The sequence below is a fragment of the Plasmopara halstedii genome (genome assembly GCF_900000015.1).
Source record: "Plasmopara halstedii genome assembly, contig: Scaffold_117, whole genome shotgun sequence".
In the NCBI taxonomy this organism is placed as follows: domain Eukaryota; phylum Oomycota; class Peronosporomycetes; order Peronosporales; family Peronosporaceae; genus Plasmopara; species Plasmopara halstedii.
This window is the reverse complement of record NW_020187038.1, coordinates 201,112-221,039: the sequence shown is the minus strand read 5'-3', so window position 1 is coordinate 221,039 and position 19,928 is coordinate 201,112. Positions and strand designations below refer to the sequence as shown.

Below are 19,928 nucleotides of genomic sequence, written 5' to 3'. Positions count from 1 at the left end.
AGCTACACTTGAGATCGAGGACCAGTTGCTGTGCTCTGAGGTCATGGAGGAAGCAGGAAACATGTTTAATGATCTTAGGACCTCGTTTGAGTCCTTTCAGCAGAAACTCAGACAGGTCATTATCAAAGTCAAACGCAAAAAATGCAAAATGCCCGGCAAATGACATTGCACGACATGTTCAAAGACCAAAGTTGAAATTGTTTTTTCCATAATAAATTGCGTACATATCTGGGATGCGTACTTCAACGGGTGCGTACTTAATCGGAAGACTACTGTACTAGAACAATGTAAATTTTGTTCTATTGTACTAGCACCATCATAATCCTATTGCTCTAAGTTCGAGATCATATATCATATATCAATTCGAGTACTACATCAAGGTATGTACTGGCACAATTTGGTGATTTGTAGATACCGTCAGGTTCCTCAAAATATATTAGCCAAAGTGATATCTCGTAGGTTTTCTGGTTATATACAATTTACAGATGAAAGGGATATTTTATCGAAAGAAGAAGTTTGTATACTTTGTGCACTGTCGAACTGGAAGACTGATAACTTGTTTAATGTGATGGTTCTGACATTCTCGGTCTACAAAAATATATATTCTAAAAGTTTATTATGCGCTACAGGTCGCGCTCATCAAAAGATGCCATCGTACAGTACGTTCAAAGCGACGAAGTATGATAACTCCTTGTATCCGCCAATAAGTCCGTCGGCCTGTCCGATGACGATTGCGCCCGTATGCAAAAGAACAATCCAATCATGTTCATTAACATAAATCCTATCCTGCGTGATATGAAATCTATATACATCAGTTGATGCTCGTCGTAGACATAGTGCGTTCAATACGCTACCACCGGTGCTCATTGCCGCAAACAGAATTTTACGATATGCCGCAACGCTTGGTATGGCAGTACCGTATTTAGTCGCAATCTCGAGACAATCCTCTGCTTTGCATTCTTATCGCTGCCATATACAATGTTTGTACAGCAAAAATAACAAACGTATTACGTCCAGCTATAACACAAGAGGCTACAATTACGCCCTGATCGATCCAAAAAATTATTTTACATGAGGGATGAAAGTTTGTAAATATCTACAAACCTTTAAGCTTAATTTTTCCAACATGGAGCATTCTTGACTACCCGTCCAAACGAACCAGTAAGTAAGTAATGCCATGGCTCACCATGTCGTAGATTATGTAAAAATTTAATTGTGCCTGCTGCGCAACACGTTGTTGATGTACGGGATGCAATCATCAAATCTGTTGCAGTCATCGCTAGGTACATCGCTTCAACTCGTTGTCCGCTTTCATGATTATTCGATTCTTGTACCATCAATCTCTACATTAGCTGAACAGGCTCTCGACGGACACAGATACAATATGCGACAGGCTCGCCACAGCAAGTCTTAGCTTTAGTTAACACATCAGGTACATCATATCCATACGTGAAAACGAGAGCCACAAACGAAGTAAAGGTGCGTTGCGAAGTAGCACTAACTCTCGTTAGACCGCACACAACATGTAAAAAACGACCATCTCCTGAGTCAACGCTGAGCTCGCCATTAGACTTCTTTGTACATACTCTGCATACCCTGATAAAATTGACTTTGCAAGTTGTACTATCCTTCGTTAGCGATCATGATTGAACGTATACACTGGTCTTTTCGATCGGTCGAGAGTGGTTCTTAATCACGCCAACATACGCAAACAATATGCTTCAAACAGACAAAAACTATATCAAAAGTTCAGTAAAGAAATCCTACTTCTCAAAGCCCTATCCACAGATTATGACACCAGTATTGATTTTTCGCTATACTCTCCCACCTTTATTGGCTCAAAACATGCTGTCGGACCAATGTATTACGGAAACAATAGCAATCAGCTAGAACAAATTCATTTTCCAATTTTCCCTTAGGAGCCTACAGCACTCTTCAATAATATCAAGCCATCTGTGATACAATGCCGCAGCTTGTGGTCTCGACCTCGGAGGAGCAATCATCACAACCATTAAATTTAATCCCGCGCTTAACCCGCAAGAAGTCACAATGTGAGGTGGCTGCAGCGATTAAGGCGCCTCCTCTCACGCCTGTACCAGTTGAGCCGTTGCGCTGGTCGACGGCGTCTTTCTCGCTCTCTTTTTTAAGCAATATTGATCGCATTGAGTTTAATGAGACTGTGGATCGGAACGGTGTGACATATTACGTAGTAGAAGTGTATCAGTTTCACTATAATTCGCGTTTACCTACTAATGTCAACAATCCGCGTATGGCGGCCACAAGTCTATCGGACGATAACGAGCAACAAGGTCCCGACTATCGTGTGGAGCGACGCTACTCGGACTTTTCAAAGCTGCGCCACCAGATTAAGGTTTGGACCTGCCCGAATGCGCAATTCATGTGCCAGTACTGCTACGAATTCGGTCGCTACATGCGATTTAAATTGCGCCAGCCTCGTCTTCTGACGGCGCTGACTAGCAATAATGTCGAGAAGCGCAAAAAGATGTTGCAAAATTTCATGAAGGATTTTGTCGATCTAGCGCAGAACCCATCGAAGAACTCGGTACATCGTTGTGAGGCTCATCAGCACGTACCGGCACTTTTAGAAAGTTTTCTTAGAGATTGAGACATTGTTTATTAATAGTAGGTCTAGTAAATTCTCGTGTAATTTAATTCCACGTCGTTCCAACTTATCTTTACTTGCAATTGTATTCCATTATGCATTCTTCCCTAGACTAATGTATTCTGTCGAAAAAACCAGAGTACTGCACCACTGCGACGCACTTGCAAAAAAGAAGCTAATCTGAAGTTGGCACACTTTTACGCGTAAAATGTATACTTAGCTAATTTTTTTGTCGATGATTTTGGCAACTATCGCATTGTAGGAATTATTTGACACGGAACGTTTTTAAAACTATTCAGTTCCTTGACGATTGGTTACTGATTTATCGTCTAGCAAAATCAAGCAAATAACACACCTTATGTACTTACATATGATGTTGCGGTACCAGACTTGAAACGTTACTTAATGAAGTGCAAATTTTTTGTGCTTACGTGTCGTCCCATGTCATAGTCAACTATAATATCACCATCTGCTTTTCTTAAAAAGTGGTTATCTTGTGATTGCCGCTGCGTTACCAGACAAAACATGAACGCAGTCGCCGACACTTTTCAGCGGATATCAGGCCTCCAAACTGTATACGTGCCGTGTCGATCTTTCATGTCTAAGCAGAATATGATAAAAATGTAGCTTACTTTATGCCTCGCTGCCTACTCGAGATGTTTACTTGAGGTGCTCTGACAACCGCGACGACTTTGTTTGCTATGATAGCGGCATGTTAACCTCATCTCTAGCTTCATTTGATATAAATATATCTGCAAATTTAATGCGGTTTAGTTACTCAAGGTGTGCTGACATGCTTGGTTATGTATCAAAAATGTCAACATGTAACCTTGGAGGGGTGTTGATCGTGTCGAAAAGAATAGCAGCACTATCCAGCTGGTGTACGGAGCTTGCACAATGCAACCCATACATATGGATTGCGCAATACTGAGCATTACACTTCACGCCTTCAACCAAACCACCATACTTTTTCTATTTTGCACTCTAACAGTGCAGCATGTACAAAAAAATGGCTCCGAGTTTTACAGCTAGCCAAATGGATTGTCACTTAAGTAAACTTGGAATCTGTAAATATATATGATATAAATATACTTGAGTCTACCCATGCAATCTGATACTAGTTCATGTAGGCATTTAGCTAAATATCCATTACCAAATTCACATCGTACATGTACCCAGAGCTGATCGATGACAAACTGAGATTTCGACTACAGCTTTCGTCTCTGTATGGACGTTGCAAATGCTTGTTGCATGTACTGTATGTTAATCGCACCAATTATAAATTCGGTACAGCTGCATTAATTATATAAGAGTACAATTATACAGAAATTATGGTATAGTAGAGAATATTCGAAAGTACCGAAATTTGGGTATTTATTACGATCGCGGAAACACGTTTCAAAAGAAAGACACTTTAAATATAAAAGATAGGAAAACGAATTCATTTTGTATTAGTCTTGATAAAATTGACCCCAAATATATTAGTCTCTTGAATAACTGACCTTGGGATGAATTGACCAGCTTAACAAGCTTTCGACTATCTTGAATCCCGATGCCATCATAAAACTTGCAGCCAAAGGGCCGTAAGCGTTTTTTTTTCGCCCAAAGCGCTCACCAGCTTTGAAAATTCGCTGGCGAGGCACGTCCAAGAGCTCCCCAACCATGACTTTCACCTGGTTATTGTGTGACCCAATCACTGAATGCCGAAGTAGAAAAAACCTCTCCGTCTGGATGAGGGTCGATGAGATGGAAATAACTTCGTCTTTGCTCCAAACTAGGGTATCGCGCGCGAAGTGTCATACCTTGGTAATAGAGAAGCTCTTAGCGGGGTACAAGCGACATATGTCGCGGGCGATCGCGCCACTCAGCCTGGCGTTTACGATACGCTCAAAGTTCTTGGCTACCCGTCAATAAAGGCGGAACTGGCGTACTATGCACATTGGTCGAGAGTTATTTGCAGAAACGGCATCTGACACTCTCCATTAGCGGAGTCGGTGACCATCATCATAAAGGCTTTTGAAACAGGTGCGGCTCCCATCGAGCGAGACCTTTTACATCCACATTTATTCGTGTGAGGAGCGGTGAGCTTCGCATTTAATGTGGCATTGAACTCCCGGCAGGGTGCAGTGCTGGTAATGTCGTCTCTGCGAGCGTTTCTAAAGCAATTGCCTTCCGCTTTGCTGACGGAGATTAGAGAAACCTCTTAGCTGATGTTATGCTGTGCGGTGCCTGCGACATTTTATCCGTGGCAGTGCAGCGTATTAGCGCCTTGCAAACTCCCTTCGATCTAAGCTGGGATGCAGAATGGATCGGGCTCTTACACAGGTGCGTACGACAGACTCTGACGAGCATACCAGATAAGATCTGGGCTCACATACTCACAAAGAGATAGTGGTCAATGGGACCCAGCCCTAAGTAGGTGCCCTTCTCAGACTAAGGAAGGGTTCGCCCAGCTATCTTGACTATTAATTTTAAAGCTCTAGCTTTGTTGAACCTTTCAATTTAGCTCGACGGCCTTAACAGCATAAAATACTGTCTAGTCTTCAATCAAGATTCGGAATACAACCCCATACAAGGCATGATGCGGCTGGAAAGCTAAGAGACTAAAGTCGGATAAGTGAGGTGCTAATGTTTCTCCTTATGCAGTATACCTCCTTATGCAGTATTTCTGAGTCATCCTACCTTTGTCAGGAGACTAAAGCACATTTGACGCGGCCACGATGATGCAATAGCTTTTGCGGAAGACATGGGATTGCATAAAATTGATAGCAGCGTTATGAGCTGTAACCCAGAGCCGTCTCGAAATACAGAAGTGGTAGTAAGCCGAGGTCTCACGATGAGACTAAAAGAGATTTTGTACATTGCAGACTCCACAGTGTCTATATATTGAGACGAGAGCGGACAAACGTATGTCGGTGTCCCAGAGCGTATCTGTGTTGGAACGTAAAAAACAGCTGTGAGCTGTTGTCTCTATTGCCAAGTCTGGCGGAGAATGGGATCGAGTAAGTGTCACAATCTCCAGAACCCGGTAAAGTTGGAGGGGGATTGTGAACCGTGAATATATGGCATAGGCTCTGAAAATGAAGTGAATATGACATCCACGTCATGCTTTGACGGTCTGCTGAGCCTGCACACCCGTGCGATGGGTCATCAAGCGGGGCAATTGGGTTCCACGCGTAAGCTGCAAAAGAATTTTTACTGGCGAATGGGATGATTGGTGTTATCCCTTACACTGTGGTCTTCACACTACTTTCGGCGGAAAATCTTATAGAGCTGGAAGAATTATACCTCTAGATATGTGCATGAGATTGCAAGACGGTAATGTCACCAGATCGATATGGCTGTACTTAGAGAAGTTGCTACGCTTGTCATTCGTAATGCACAATCCTACCATTGGGGAATCTCGTAGAGCGCTGATAGCAAGAAATGGGACAGCGACCATCAAGGACCCAGCGAATTCTTCCTATATTTTGTTGAAAGAATGTCACGACACGATGATAAGGGATCCGCCCGCGGAGAGGGGGGGTAACGAATTCGACATAGATCATAGCTAGCTTAAGTATCGCGCTACTCGCTAATAGCCCTTATGAAGGGAACATTGTGATGTAGTTGACGCAATTTTCATGCGAAAGGTAAAACTTTGCACTCTGCAATAAATCGCTGTATCAGAAAGGTTAAAAGCAAGTGGTAGCTTGTGCATGCTTATAATAAGTTAAATGCAGCCATTGTCCCAGTGCAAAGCCCGATACTTATACTCCGTTCAAAGCACATGAAGTCGAATGTGGAGAACAATATCAATGAAGTGTTTAAATCCATCTGGTTCAATAATATAAACAAGTGCGTAGACGATCAATCTTCCGTATTGGGCTGCTTTCTCGGAAAGCAGGGCCCGCAAACAAATCCCGCAAAGATAAAAAGCAAGTTGATTGGCCAGTGCTTTTGGTACATAACGACTTGAAGGAATGGCTTATCCTGGTCAGCTACTCGTTCAGGTACAGTGCAAAATATACAGACATGGCGCACCCTCTCACCAATCTCTTTACTAATATTGTATGATGGTATGGGGTTTAGCAGAAGAGGCGACTTTTTAAGGCTTCGAGAGAAACTCTCATGCGTGCCCCGATATGGCTTTTTTTAATCCATCGGCCAACAACATCGGCTGTGACGCTGCAGCCGTTGCAATTGGTTGCGTTTTGTACCAGTCAGATATCAATGGACATGACCGCGTGATCGCATCTGAGTCTTGTCAGCTGAAGGCTACTGAAAGAAACTATTGTGTTCATGACAACGAGATAATCGCATCCTGTATACCTTTATCGATTCTGGGTATACATGCTTGGCTCTGTCTCGTTTGTGGTTAATATAGATCACGCGTTGTTGCGCACAGAGCGATCGTCACCACATTTCTCTTGAGGAACACCAAGATGGGTCATCTCGTTCCTTTCAGCAAAAATGTGACCGTTTTTGATATGAACAAGCTGATCTTCGACAAAGGGTTTCGCCAACAGCCTTACCGGAGTCATCGTATCGGAGATAGATCTGCGCTTTACAGCCAGGTTCTGGCGAGCATAATACAAGGTGTCAGCAAACAGCTTGTCGTCTGCAAAGAGATGGTCAGATAAAACACGTGAAGTGCAGTTTCGAGGCTAGCCATCGAAACACTTGTTGTAATGGGGTCAGTCTTATTACGATGTTGTGTGAGCCACTTACTTCTGTGTGTGGTTAACATTAACTATATTTCCTGCATAGTTGTATAACCCTAAATTCTGTTACATCAGAATTGGTAGGGAAGATTTCAGACCCATTGGCCATAATAAATGTCACATCAACTTTTCCTCCTCGTTCACATAAATCAATGGCTCGCTGGAAGTGAGCAACACGCGGTGAAGCGTGTTCACTGATTTATGCCTTTCCCAGTAAGTGCGTGTATACGGACAACACCATCTTGTGTGACACTCTCCTTCATATCAAGGTATGTGTTACCCCGTGATAGCTGGCCTGTGCCGCTGGGGTGCTTCTGACCAAGAAGTGCAGCGATAAAGCTAATCTAAACGAGCTCACGGAGAACAGTTACTTAAGTCAGCTCAGCTCAAAGCATGAGATGATCCCCTTTTGTGTAGAGCGATTAATGGGCCGGCGGGTACACCAGGATGTTATCAGTGTCTGGTGAACTGAAACTAACAACCTCAGTCTGAATATTTGCTAGGGTTTCAATACCCACTTTGTTTAATATCCTTGTATCGCGGCCCATTAGGACCTGGCACACGCACATCTTTGGTCTTCCGTAGAGAAAAGTTAGGATCGTCTATCGTAGCGATCATCTGACTTGTGGAAGGCAGCTGAGTTGTGGTCAGAAAAACCGTTAGTCAAAAGGTGCTACAGCTGCCTCATGGAGACGATGTAAGAGGGCGCTGTTCACGAACAGCCCCTCAAATACAACCCACACGCTGTGCGACGAGAAAACGATTCCCGATGTGGAGGGAGAAGGACCGTACTGGCCTGGAGAGAACAAGAACGATTTAATACCTTAGAGGTAAATCTGCAACTGAATTAAAATGTGTTATGGTTCCTAGCTACAATTAAAATATCTCAAGGGCGCCTAGAGGCCAAAACTAATAAAAGCTTGGACTCCTGATTTACAAATGAAGGGTGTAATGAGGTTGAGCCTCATCTTCATCTAATAAAGACCTTAGGGTTTGGAACTTAAACTCCGAAAGCTTGAAATTCAACTTTTGTGGAAGATATCTTGTAGGAGGGAATGGCTTACGCCACCCACTTCGAAAGACAGAGATACGTCGGTCTCGTTAAACAGTACAGATACGTAGAAACCAGCTTTCTGTCTCACACAGGATGTATGTGACTTGGGAGCACTATACTGTAATTTTTTAGATTCGCACAATGCATACAAATGTACCTTCATGTAATGGCCAAGTGTAGCCAATTACAGTCGAGCAGAGTTGGAAAGAGGAAAAACTTGATGTGGTGGGCTGTCAATTTGCCGTTTGCGTCGTGTTTATTACTCTGCATAGTCAAGCATAAGACGACGCTCCAACCAAATATCCGCTAGACTGAAGCTGGCTAAGCTCTGGCTGCAGCGGGGTTACCATAGCTTTTTGCTTGAAGAAACCTCAGCTAAGATCACCGATCTAACCATACGTAATATCCAAGAGCCAGTACGAGTGCGGCGGATCACAATCCGCTGCCTCCAAGAGTACCAAAAACCTTAAACAAGGTAAAGGGACTCTTCCGTATAAAATTGAAACTGTATTTAATTGTGGCAGAGTCGCCGACATCCGAAACCCTTGATTTTCCTAATTAATATAGTAATACCTGATTAATATAACAAAACTTTTTTAATACAGTAATATGCATTAATACTAGCAATCCTGCCACGTGGTGGCTTCTTGTTACGGTCTATCTACACCACTGTGTGATTACACCAAATCGTGTAATCCACACCATGTACGGTCGCATCATCGTGTGCGACATACTCTTTCATACAAGGGTACGTGTAACCCCGTTCAACTGGCGAGTTAAGACTCAAAACGGGTTAGGTGGCTTAGTTTTCTCACAGAGTGCGCCAATTCAGTCTGATACTCAATGACACTTTCGCTAGCTTTAGGTATTTCAAAACTACAACCGCTGCTGTTCAAGTTGCAAACGATTTTCCTGGGGAGTGGCTGCCTGCAATACTCCTATTTGCCCCAGGGCATGTAGGACGGGCTAAATAAGCTGATGTTCCTCTTGGGCCCTGAGGGCATGGAACACCTCGTTGCGCAAGGGCCTAAGGCCATAAGTGCGCGTCTAGAGACGTTTATTAGTTGTAAAAATGCTCTGTAAGAGCACTTACAGCAGATGCTGTCAGCGTTGACTGCGTTTATGACGCCACCGCCGACGACGAAGGATTCCTTTCGACCCAAGCCGCTCATGGCGAGCGTTAAGACCTTTCAGGGTAAGGATGGAGAGAATCTCCTGCTCTTGGGCAGAAATGGCCGAGATGGTTATGGCAGCCATGCTCTAAAACGAGCAACAGCACGTGGCGCTAGCTATCTCCAAGCTTGGAGGCCGAGCGCGAGAATGGGCACTAACGCGCGGTGCTTCGGATGAAGCGGCGCCCCCCCCCCTAACGAAGCTGAAGTGTCAGCTTCTACGAGCGTTCTCGCCACCTAATCAGGTATATCGCGCGAGATCGCAATTCCTTGCTGGCCGACAAGGCTAGAAGGATGGTGGACTTTGTCCAAGAGTTGAGAACTCTTATTGCCGGGATGAAAGCAGAGCCTCTCACCAAGGCGGTCGACAGACCTTTTGGAGGGACTCCGCACTGGCGTGATTAAAACGGATGTCTTCCGTGTGCATCCGTCTTCTTTTAAAGAAGCGGTGGACACGGCATTGAAAGCCGATTTCGACTTCAAGTCGGCACGACTTGGTTGGAATGCACACCCTCAGACCTCGTTAAGCGAGTCTGAGCCAATGGATCTCAGCTATGTTGAGAAGGAGAAGGAAGAGCTCCGAGCTGCTGGGGAGCGTGTAATCACCCGACGGTGTTTTGTTTGTGGAGACACCCGTCACCTTCGGACGGATTTCCCTTTCGCAAGGCGCGTAAAGGTTTGACGAAGCGACGTTTCGCTTCTAGTTAATCTGGTTCGACGTGGGTAAACGATAGAAATCAGTAGGCGCGGGGCGCACAACGGGGAAAAAACTAAGTTCTGTTGAGTCTCAAAGATGTAGAGGTCAGCAGGGCCCAGCCCTGAAGAGTTCCGTGCTCTTCAACATGGAACGTGTGTACAAGCCGTACTTGCTGGTCGTAGACGCGACAGTGAAGGGCCTTGAGAAGCCGTGGAAATCGTTATCGACTCTGGTGCGTCGGGCAATTATGCTCGATGCTCCACAATCGAAGGAAGTCAGCTATATGCTGGAGCGCTGGAAGCGCGGTTGAGTAACAACGTCACTGTTCGCTTATCGACGGAAACGTGTTGAGGGTTCCTGTGAAGCTCGGCGTCAAGTTTCTTGACTTTGATAGCGTGGAACGCTGTCTCGTCTTAGAATTGAATGCAAATTATGACCTTTTTCTTGGAATGGCATGGTTGAACCACCATGAGCCATGGATTGAGTGGTGGCTAAAGACCTTGAGCGCTACGCACACGTCTCCTTGTGGAACTTTGGGTGAGTCATGAACCTACCTCTGCTAGGAAGCAGAAGCGCTTTTGGCACGAGCACTAGACCGGTTATCCTTCAGTTGAGGAATTTCAAGACGTCATCTCCAAATATCCGCTGTCGGTCCTACCCACGGACCGAGGTGTGAGTCATGAGGCTGACCTGGTTCTGGGAACTAAATACTGCGTAGCACGCCAATGGCCCCTGTCCAAAGAGATGTGTGCGGTCTTTTCCGTGCGGAGCACAAGCCAGGAATGGTGCGCGAGAGCAAGTCTCCCCATTCGACACCAACGTTTTGTGTCCGGAAGCCGAGTGGCATGTGGCATAATGTTCACGCTTATAATAAGCTAAACGCTGCCACCATTCCGGCACAAACGCCAATTTCTAGAAAGGATGATTTTCAGAACAATATGGTTGGCTGTACAAAGCACAGCGCACTTGACTTGGTCGATGGTTATTATCGATTGCTCATGAGAGCGAGGGATATTCCGCTAACAGCGGCGAGGACTCCGAGCGGGATGCTCTGGGAGTGGCTGGTGATACCCTAAGAACTGTCAAATGCACAAGCAACATTAAATCGTTTTGTGACGCAATTGTTTAGGCCCCATCGGGCGTATGCACAGACATACTTCGACGGCTTCATCGTCCACAATTGGGCAGGGTACGGGAGAACGATGAAAAGAATCACAATCGTCCATTTAGGAGCAATGCTCGAGTGCATGCGCACGAATAAGCTTTACGCTAATGCCGATAAGTGCATTTTTGGCGCTGAAGAAATCCTTTCTCTAGGTGTGCTTCATTGGGAAGTTTGGCCTTCGGGCGGATTCCGTTAAGGTCAAGGCCATTGAGGACATGCCGGCTCCAAAGAACCCAATGGACTTGCGCAAGTGGCTTGGTCTTGCCGACTACTTGCACAAGTATAGCGCAAATTATGCGAAAATGGCTCAGCCGTTGTCCAATCACCTTAAAAAGAATACAGAATGGTGTTAGGACACCGAGTATCGGGTGGCTTTTAACAGGGTCAAAGACAGCCTCCTACATGCACCAATACTGGCGTTACCAGATCGTTCATTTAGTGCCGTCTGTGACGTTTCGGACTTTGTCATCGAGTGTGCACTGCTACAAGCAAGCACCAACGGGCGATATCGGGTGATCGCGTTCGAATACCACCAGCTTAAGGCTGCGTACCCAATCCACAACAAGGCGATGAAGTATGCACTTGCCAAGTTCAGGGTGCACCTGCTGAGCTTAAAGCCGTCTGCGATCAACACAGATCATTCGTCACTACGCACTGCGACTCAGTTGCCTCCCCTCTCGCAGAGTGGCTCTCCTTTTTCGCAGAATATAACTGCAATGCGAAAAATATTCTGCCAGGAAAGCAAAATGCTTTGGTTGATGCGTTGTCACGAAGACCGGACTATAAGCTTGCTCAGGCAACACGGGTGTGGTTATTTTGTGGACTGTTTGAGCTAGATGGATCATCTTGCAGCAGTGCCGATCGCCATCAGCGGTGTGGGTACAACAATGCAATTTGTCGATCGTGTCGTTTGATAACATGGACTTCAGAAGTAAACTGTCTCTGATAGAGACCCGCACTTCACTGGGAAGTTTTGTTCTACACTCTTCAGGGAGCTGATCGCCAAGTTGACTATGTCAACAGCGGGCCATCCGCAGACCGATGATCATACTGAAGCATGAATCGCGTCGTCGAAGACGTTCTTCGTAGCGTCTGCGCTGAGACGCCGAAGCGCTGAAGGGTCATGCTGTCACTCAAAGAGTTTGTTCTGAACAATGCAGTGCATTCGTCTACCAAACAAACGCCGCTTTACGTAAAGAGCTCATTAATCCTCGCGCCCCGCTCACGCCGCCATCTCATGGCTCAAGTCTTGGCGGGGGAGGAATAGCCGAATGGCTGGCTGATGTCAGCCCCCTCACCGTGCGTAAACAAGTCGGAGTACTCGACTAAGTATGTTCGTGATGCGATGGCTGAAATTCAAGACACGCAGAAGGAATATGCAGACGGAAGAGAAAGAAGAAATGGTGAAAACAAAGAGGTCGGAGTCCTGGACTTATTAAATGCTAAAAACCTTCCTACCCATGCTTTTTTTTCTGCTGTCTTTAACACGAAGCTCCGTCCACGGATTATTGTATATTTTTAAGTCGTGGCCAAGCGAGACCTGGAGTATACACTGAACCTTCCGAGAAGGATGCGCACCAACCCAGTGTTTTATGTGGGCTTGCTTATGCCGAACCGAGATCCGGCACGAGTAAACGCGCTCTGTTTTGAAATTGGGAGGCTAAAAATTATTTGCGTGCTTTTCAAGAATAATCTTTTTTACAGTACATCATATACCGACATAATTTTGCGCGTCAGATCGCACGAATTTACAATCTTGCAAGATGTGACTCGCTTGATGGAGCAGGTATCGAAGACGTAGTTTGTATCCCCAGCTGCTTTGTCATCCTCGTATCAGCACCAGATAACTATGGTTGACACCTCCTTGTCCGTCCCCCCTACGACTATCGACGCCATCGCTGCATCTGTTAAAGCCCTCTCCACTTCCTTTCATAGCGGCGCCACACGCGATGTGAAGACTCGTTTAAAGCAACTCAAGCAGCTGCGACGTATGGTGAATGAGAACGTGCAAGAGTTGCAGGATGCACTATACCAAGACCTACGCAAGCCACCAGCGGAGACACTTATCGCCGAGCTGGCACCCGTCCGAGGTGAGATTTCGCTTCATGAGGAGGAACTAGAGAACTGGGCAGCACCCGAGCGTGTTTGGACCAATGTAGCCAATTTTCCTGGCCACTCTTGTATCCTGCGCGAGCCTCTCGGTGTCATATGTGTGATCTCAACGTGGAATTGCCCCATACAACTCTCGCTCATGCCACTAGTTGGTGCACTCAGTGCCGGCAATTGTGTACTATTGAGATTACCACCCGATGACACATGTGTGCATACTTCCAAGCTATTATTTAAACTTGTTTTAAAGTATATGGACTCACGCTTCGTACGCGCGGTTCATGGTGGCATATTGGTCACGCAAGTTACACTTCAGCAGAAGTTTGACCTGATATTTTGCACAGGTGCTGCGACGACAGGCAAAATCGTGGCGACTGCTGCGGCTACGACACTGACGCCCACTATCCTAGTGCTCGGCGGTAAGTCTCCCACTATCGTGGACGAGACGTGTGATATTGTCGTAGCAGCACGACGCATTACATGGGCAGCATTTATGAATGCCGGACAAATGTTTCTTCGTCCAGACTATATCCTTGTGAGTGCTAAGGTTGGCGATTTACTAATTTCTGCATTATGTAAGGAAATCACGGCATTCTTTGGCGATGATCCACAAAAAAGTGCATCATTTGGGCGGCTTTTAACACAAAAGTGCTTTGATCGTGTCGCTACGATCTTAAAGCAGGATGCAAAGTACGTTGTTATAGGAAACGAGAAAGACCGAGAAGATTGTTTTGTGGCACCAACTGTACTGAATTTCAAAAAGGATTTAAATGCCTTTGCGTCTAGTGGGGTTATGCGTGAGGAAGTGTTTGGTCCTATCCTGCCTGTGGTTTACTATGATACACTGGATGAGGTAGTTGCTTTTGTCAAAGAAAGAGAAAGATCGCTTGCACTCTACTTGTACTCGTTGGATCGCAAAACCCGTGCTCGTTTCTTGACCGAAACGTGTTCTGGTAGTGTCTGTGTAAATGATAGTATGGTACAATCATCGAATTTAAATCTACCGTTTGGTGGAGTTGGAGCGTCGGGTATAGGCTCCTACCACGGCAAATACTCTTTTGATGCTTTCTCGCACAAAAAGAGCGTTTTGACCAAGTACACGATGATGGATTTACCTCATCGGTATATGCCGTACAACAAGTCTAAAACGAAAATGATGTTGCTGCTGCTGAAGCCATTGCCTAGCACGCTCATTGCAATCGTGGCGTACGCCTTCATCTCGTTGGGCTTCGTCATCATGGGATTGGGATTGCAATATTTTCGGGGTCAGGCTATCATCGACGAGTAAAAATGTTTATGAATGAGCTTCTCTAAAGGTTTTCTGATAACATTTTTCAAAGTATCACAATAATTCAGGGATACGACTTAATCCCCATGATTGATATTTCCAATTTTGTCGTTAATACCAAATCTTTAAATAATTATTGCATGTGCTGCGTTCGCATATTTTTTCTGACTCATGATCCATTTCGTCCGCGACCATCGGGGACATCACGAGGTCACACCTTCCTTTCACCGCCAAATTAAAGGTCTCAAGCTTTCATTGTGGTTAGTGGGCTTCATACTTGTATTCGATGTTTGTTTTGCCGACGGTAAAGAAATATTTTTTCCATTGCTGCAATTTTTTGGATCATATCCGGATCGCTTCATGGTATATTATAAGCCTAAAATTACGGCGTTGGTGGCTCAAGCTTACTATGCTTTTAAGAAAATTGATGATTCCGAACAAGTGACTGCTGCCTGGAATTTTACTGTAGCATTAGTTACGCTGGTGTGTGTGCATCACGTTGCTGACACAATTAGAAAGTCCGTCGCGAGTCGACTGAGAACTGTAGTAGCGTTAGAATCCAATCTTTGATCGATCGATCAAACCGCAAATTTCAAGTTTTCATTTTGAACGAAATGTATTTGCAATAATTAAGTATCAATGGCTCAGGCCTAGACCAGGCCAAACCTGTGCAAATTGTACTATACATCCTTTGAAGCACTTATTTGTAATGCCAAGCGTGTGCGTAATGGAGATATCTTTTGTAAGCTGCTCGTTTCCTTAAGTAATGAACAGAACAGAATGTAATTATCAGAGTGCGTTTCCACTATTAGTACTTACCTGCTCATCGAGCAACACTTTTGCTTTGTGTGGACTATTCTCCATGGCAATATCAACTTCAGTTTTCGGTCGCTTGATCGCCTGCTCCACCTTAGCAACACCACATAGTACATATCAAGTCACCATATCAGTACTAACTCAGCATATTTAAAAACACGCAATTATTTGTACAATTGCAATCGTCTCAGTTGTTTGACTCATGGCTTGCGAAAGCTTGGCGTTTGTAACCGCGATTGAAGACGCCGTCTATAGCGACTCTTAAAGTCATTGAGATCTATGTTACATTATAATAAGCTGTCAAACCTTCACGTATGCTGCCTTCAGCGATTCAACCTCCTCTTCTGTTAGCTCAGCATTTATATCCGCGGTCAGCTCCGGCTCACTACAGCAAAAGCATATCTTTTAAGTCAATTTTATCATTTGACTGATTTCAGCAACTTATCGCACGCAACGAGAACATTCACGTGACGCTTGCGTGCCTTTGCCAGCTCCCGACGAGCATTAGCTGCTGCCATCTTCGGCACCTGTAATAATCGTCATTTTAGCTGTAAAACGCATTAGAACAATGAATTCAATTTCGTACTCGTTCCCGAAGTTTTTTCACAGCTGCTTCTTTTTCTTTGAGCTTTGTCTCCAACTCTTGGAGCTTGGCCGCCATCTTTTTGTCTAAAGGAGCCATCTCCTCTACAAAGTAACAAATCCGTCAGCGATGACAAATCGCTACCTATTTATAAAAGCCCTTAATACCTTTGTCTTCCGGATTGTACTTCCTGAGTGCGGCTGCAAACACAGTTGCGCACAAGTCGTTGACATGTGCCCGGAAGATCTGCTGCTGGGCAGCAGAAACCGACCCACACTCTTTCAACGCTGCTGCATTCATCTTCTCACCACACACGCGCTGGGCCTCCTTGATCTCTAGATATGAGTAACGAGGCGCCAACTTCCCATCAGAAGGCACAACATTTGCCTCCTCAGCTTTTTCGCTCTCCATAATTTTTTTACAGAATTATTTATTTATCTGTGGCACAAATACAAAAAATTACTTTGCAGTAATTTGCTTATGTAATATATGTTAGGTGCAAAATCTACGAGCAACGGTTCAGAAGTACAATGTTGAAGAACCTTTTTGAGAAATCATGGTTGATGAACTCTGAGAAAATAAGTTCGTAGGAAACCATGCGTTACGTGGAGTTTATTTGTTGTAGATAGCAAAATAGAGAACATCTATTATCATCTTAAACTAGCCTTGATTTATGCTAAGTCACAATCTAAGAGATCCTAGTCACTTGAGAGGTTCTCGGCTCAAGTGACCGATGGACCCAGCTTCTGTGCGTTTGATGACGCCGATCCGAGAATCAGCGCCTTCCTTATACGCGGTGAGTAGTCCTCACAGAGGATACAGTGCCAAATCTTATGTGAGATTGGAACATGATACGTTCGAGTATCTGTCATCCGGATACCAAGAGCCAAGACATGCTTGAAAGGTTTGTTTTTAGCTAAGAGAAGTTTTGGTCTAGAATCTTCAGTGTACTGGGCACCAAGCTGGATATGTCAACAGCGGACCATCCTCAGATTGATGGTCAAACTGAGCACTTGAATTGCGTCGTTAAAGACATTCGTCGCAGCATCTGCACCGAGACGCCGAAGCGCTGGGAGCGCAATGCTACCACTCGTAGAGTTTGCTTTGAACAATGCAGTGGATTATATACCGACTACACGCTGTTCTACGTTATTGGGCTTGTTAATCCTCGCGTTACGCTGACGTCGCCACCCCATAGCTCAAGACTTGGTGGGAAAGAAGTAGCCAAACGGCAGATGTCAGCCCCCTCATTGTCCGTTAAGAAATCGATGACTGTCTGTCTACCAGACTGAGTATCCTACGACACGTTCGTGATGCGACGGCTGACATGCAAAAAGAATACGCAGATGTAAAATGCAGAAGAAATGTGGAAAACTTTGAGGTCGAAGACCTGGTTATATAAATTGCTTTAAACCTTCCTACACATGCAGTCTCTGTTGTCTTTAAGACAACGCTCCGTCCACGGTTTTTTCGTCCTTTTCAGATCGTAGCCAAGCGTATACCTTTCGAGAAGGATGCGCACCCACCCGATGTTTTATGTGGGCGTGCTTAAGACGTATTGGAATCCGGTGCAAGTGAAGCGGAAACGTTGGTGCCAAGGCGGCACCCAATGTCGACCGGCCACCCAGAATATGAACCAGCAACTGATTATGAACATGGAGTGCAATATTTTGGTCTCCAACGGCACAAGGCGCTCCACCGTCCTACAAAGCGACATATTCGTCTGCTCGACGGCTAGGACCTGCTCTGACAGAGCGCGCTGCTTCTCAACGCGATGCAGTCGGTGTACAAAGTGCTCCAGGATCTCGAGGTCTTCCGCACAGCGGTAGGCGACATCAAATAAGCCTTGATTGTTGTCTCTATCAGCGAAAAGCGCTCCGAGCTCGCTTTTTGAAACCCAAGAAATCCAAATAAATCGGTACCGCGCTCGACTTCGAGCTCAAAGAGGAGGTGTTCATGTACCCGCTGCGGGCTATTCCTGAGGGCTCGCCCCTGCACAACTGCTGCAGATGATGATGAGCTATTGAGCGATTGTTGCAGCGGTACCGGAAACTTCCCATACGGCTTACCGTACAACGAAGCCACAAGGAAGTGGACGTGCGTGTTGAGCGCCATCTTCGATTTGAGTTTGCCAAACGCAAGGCACAACGTCGTCTTCCTGCGTATTATCGCCCTGCGACACATGGAATCATCCATCTTGCTCGCGCGAGCTCTGTGATTTCTTACATGGGGATGTCCACGGCCATAGCAGCTCAGGACCATAGCTTGAGCTCAGCTCATGGCCTACGGTTTTTCGGGCTACTGCCGAGAAGCGCGGAGCGCACGACGACGCGATAAGTCATGATCCTTCTGATCATCAGCGTTTACGACGTCTGGGCAGTCTTGTCGGTGTGGTACCTCAAACTCCCACGATTTCTCGGATTTTGGGTATCCCTGCCACATCACAAGATTCTGGGTTAAGCCTTGTCGACGGCATCGACCCACAAGGCGCACCACATGGTAGTGGACGCCATCATTCTCATCTAAAATCGACGATGGAGGGAATGACGACTTGGTCGTTCGCTGTTTGGTAACTCTCTATGCTATTCGAGCGTTGGAGGACAAAGTCCGGCGTAATGAGCGCTCTACCAAGCATCCTTCCGAGCAGGCCAGCTTGTGTAGTGGCCGAAGGTCCGACTACGTAGACGCCTAACGATCGATTGATCGCGTCTTTTGCTTCAGTAACGGGATTCGCCGAGCGGAAGCCGTATTCTACAGGAGGGTCTAAGACCGAACGTGGATTCGAGGGCGTGAGCGCCACCCTGGGGGCAATTTACAACTGCTGCTCCTGGCCTCGTCGAGGCGATTAATAACCATACCACTTCCCCCGGAAGTCGGGAACAGACACGGTGTCTGCAAGGTTTGAGCTGGGCTTACGTCGCGCTGTTGGTGTACCTTAACCTTCTCGTCTTTCCATGCTGGAAAAAGTGTCACTACCTTCGTTAAGGTTAAGGTTCTAAGTACTCTTGAAGGTAGCAATTCGCTACATTTGTGCAGGTTATTGTCGGTGATCTTAGTTTAGCTTCCTCAAAGCAAAAAGCTACGGCAGCCCGTTGCAAGATGCGTCCTTAGATAGATCAACAATAACGTATATGCTTATAAAGCCTAAACGATCTGCCGAAACTAGCAGACTGATTAATTTAGCCAACTATGCGGAATGTGTTGAACGCGCTGACAACTTTTGCAGAAACACACACACTAAAGCTTCCCAGGCATACAAAGGGCCTTTTCTTGCTTTTTGTAACACCATCTCCTCATCAGAAAACGCTAACGCACGTTGAGTGTCAAAGTGGTCAGTGAGGAATGACGGTGCAAAAAGACACCCAGCGCTTGATCACGACTTGCTTCCCAACCTTTCAAAACATGGCACATGTTGCAATTCCCCCGTAATTTGTACGTATCGCAGATACCCCGCCCTTTTGATATTTAACATCTCATAATTAAGGCGATGCGCGTCCACCACGACCCATCTTATACCTACGCTAGATGTGTCTCACGAAAGAGCGATATTTGTCTCGCCATTCGCTGTATATGCTGTGGTGGTGATGACACTTTGCATGGTCTGTATCGATCACAAATGACTTAAAGCCAAGCAGATGCACCCTTATCCCCAAGAATGCATATTTTTAAGCAAGTAGCACCTTGTCGTACACAGGGCAAATCTTCTATGCCGTTCCAA

At 45.6% G+C, this 19,928-nt stretch overlaps 6 protein-coding genes across 6 annotated transcripts; 3 read left to right on the top strand and 3 right to left on the bottom strand.

The window, feature by feature from the left end:
• Positions 1-540: 540 nt before the first annotated feature.
• Positions 541-1,965, bottom strand: PHALS_15120 (uncharacterized protein). The gene has a single exon (XM_036407153.1). It carries the CDS (start codon positions 1,335-1,337, stop codon positions 1,113-1,115), a length of 225 nt encoding a protein of 74 aa, XP_036263527.1. The 5' UTR covers positions 1,338-1,965; the 3' UTR covers positions 541-1,112.
• Positions 1,964-2,626, top strand: PHALS_00638 (hypothetical protein L915_17624; the record flags this gene model as incomplete). Its single annotated transcript, XM_024718290.1, has 1 exon — positions 1,964-2,626. The coding sequence occupies one exon, from the start codon at positions 1,964-1,966 to the stop codon at positions 2,624-2,626; it is 663 nt and encodes a 220-aa protein (XP_024586866.1).
• Positions 2,627-13,263: 10,637 nt separating this feature from the next.
• On the top strand, positions 13,264-14,811 carry PHALS_00637 (aldehyde dehydrogenase; the record flags this gene model as incomplete). Its single annotated transcript, XM_024718279.1, has 1 exon — positions 13,264-14,811. One exon carries the CDS (start codon positions 13,264-13,266, stop codon positions 14,809-14,811), a length of 1,548 nt encoding a protein of 515 aa, XP_024586865.1.
• Positions 14,812-14,817: 6 nt separating this feature from the next.
• PHALS_15115 (uncharacterized protein) lies at positions 14,818-15,483 on the top strand. The gene has a single exon (XM_024718268.2). It carries the CDS (start codon positions 14,983-14,985, stop codon positions 15,379-15,381), a length of 399 nt encoding a protein of 132 aa, XP_024586864.1. The 5' UTR covers positions 14,818-14,982; the 3' UTR covers positions 15,382-15,483.
• Positions 15,484-15,491: 8 nt separating this feature from the next.
• On the bottom strand, positions 15,492-16,621 carry PHALS_00636 (uncharacterized protein; the record flags this gene model as incomplete). Its single annotated transcript, XM_024718257.1, has 7 exons — positions 15,492-15,569; positions 15,631-15,720; positions 15,802-15,876; positions 15,934-16,012; positions 16,078-16,154; positions 16,214-16,314; positions 16,378-16,621. 7 exons carry the CDS (start codon positions 16,619-16,621, stop codon positions 15,492-15,494), a joined length of 744 nt encoding a protein of 247 aa, XP_024586863.1.
• Positions 16,622-19,397: 2,776 nt separating this feature from the next.
• PHALS_00635 (uncharacterized protein) lies at positions 19,398-19,621 on the bottom strand (the record flags this gene model as incomplete). The annotated part of the gene is made up of 2 exons (XM_024718246.1): positions 19,398-19,516; positions 19,573-19,621. 2 exons carry the CDS (start codon positions 19,619-19,621, stop codon positions 19,398-19,400), a joined length of 168 nt encoding a protein of 55 aa, XP_024586862.1.
• Positions 19,622-19,928: the final 307 nt, after the last annotated feature.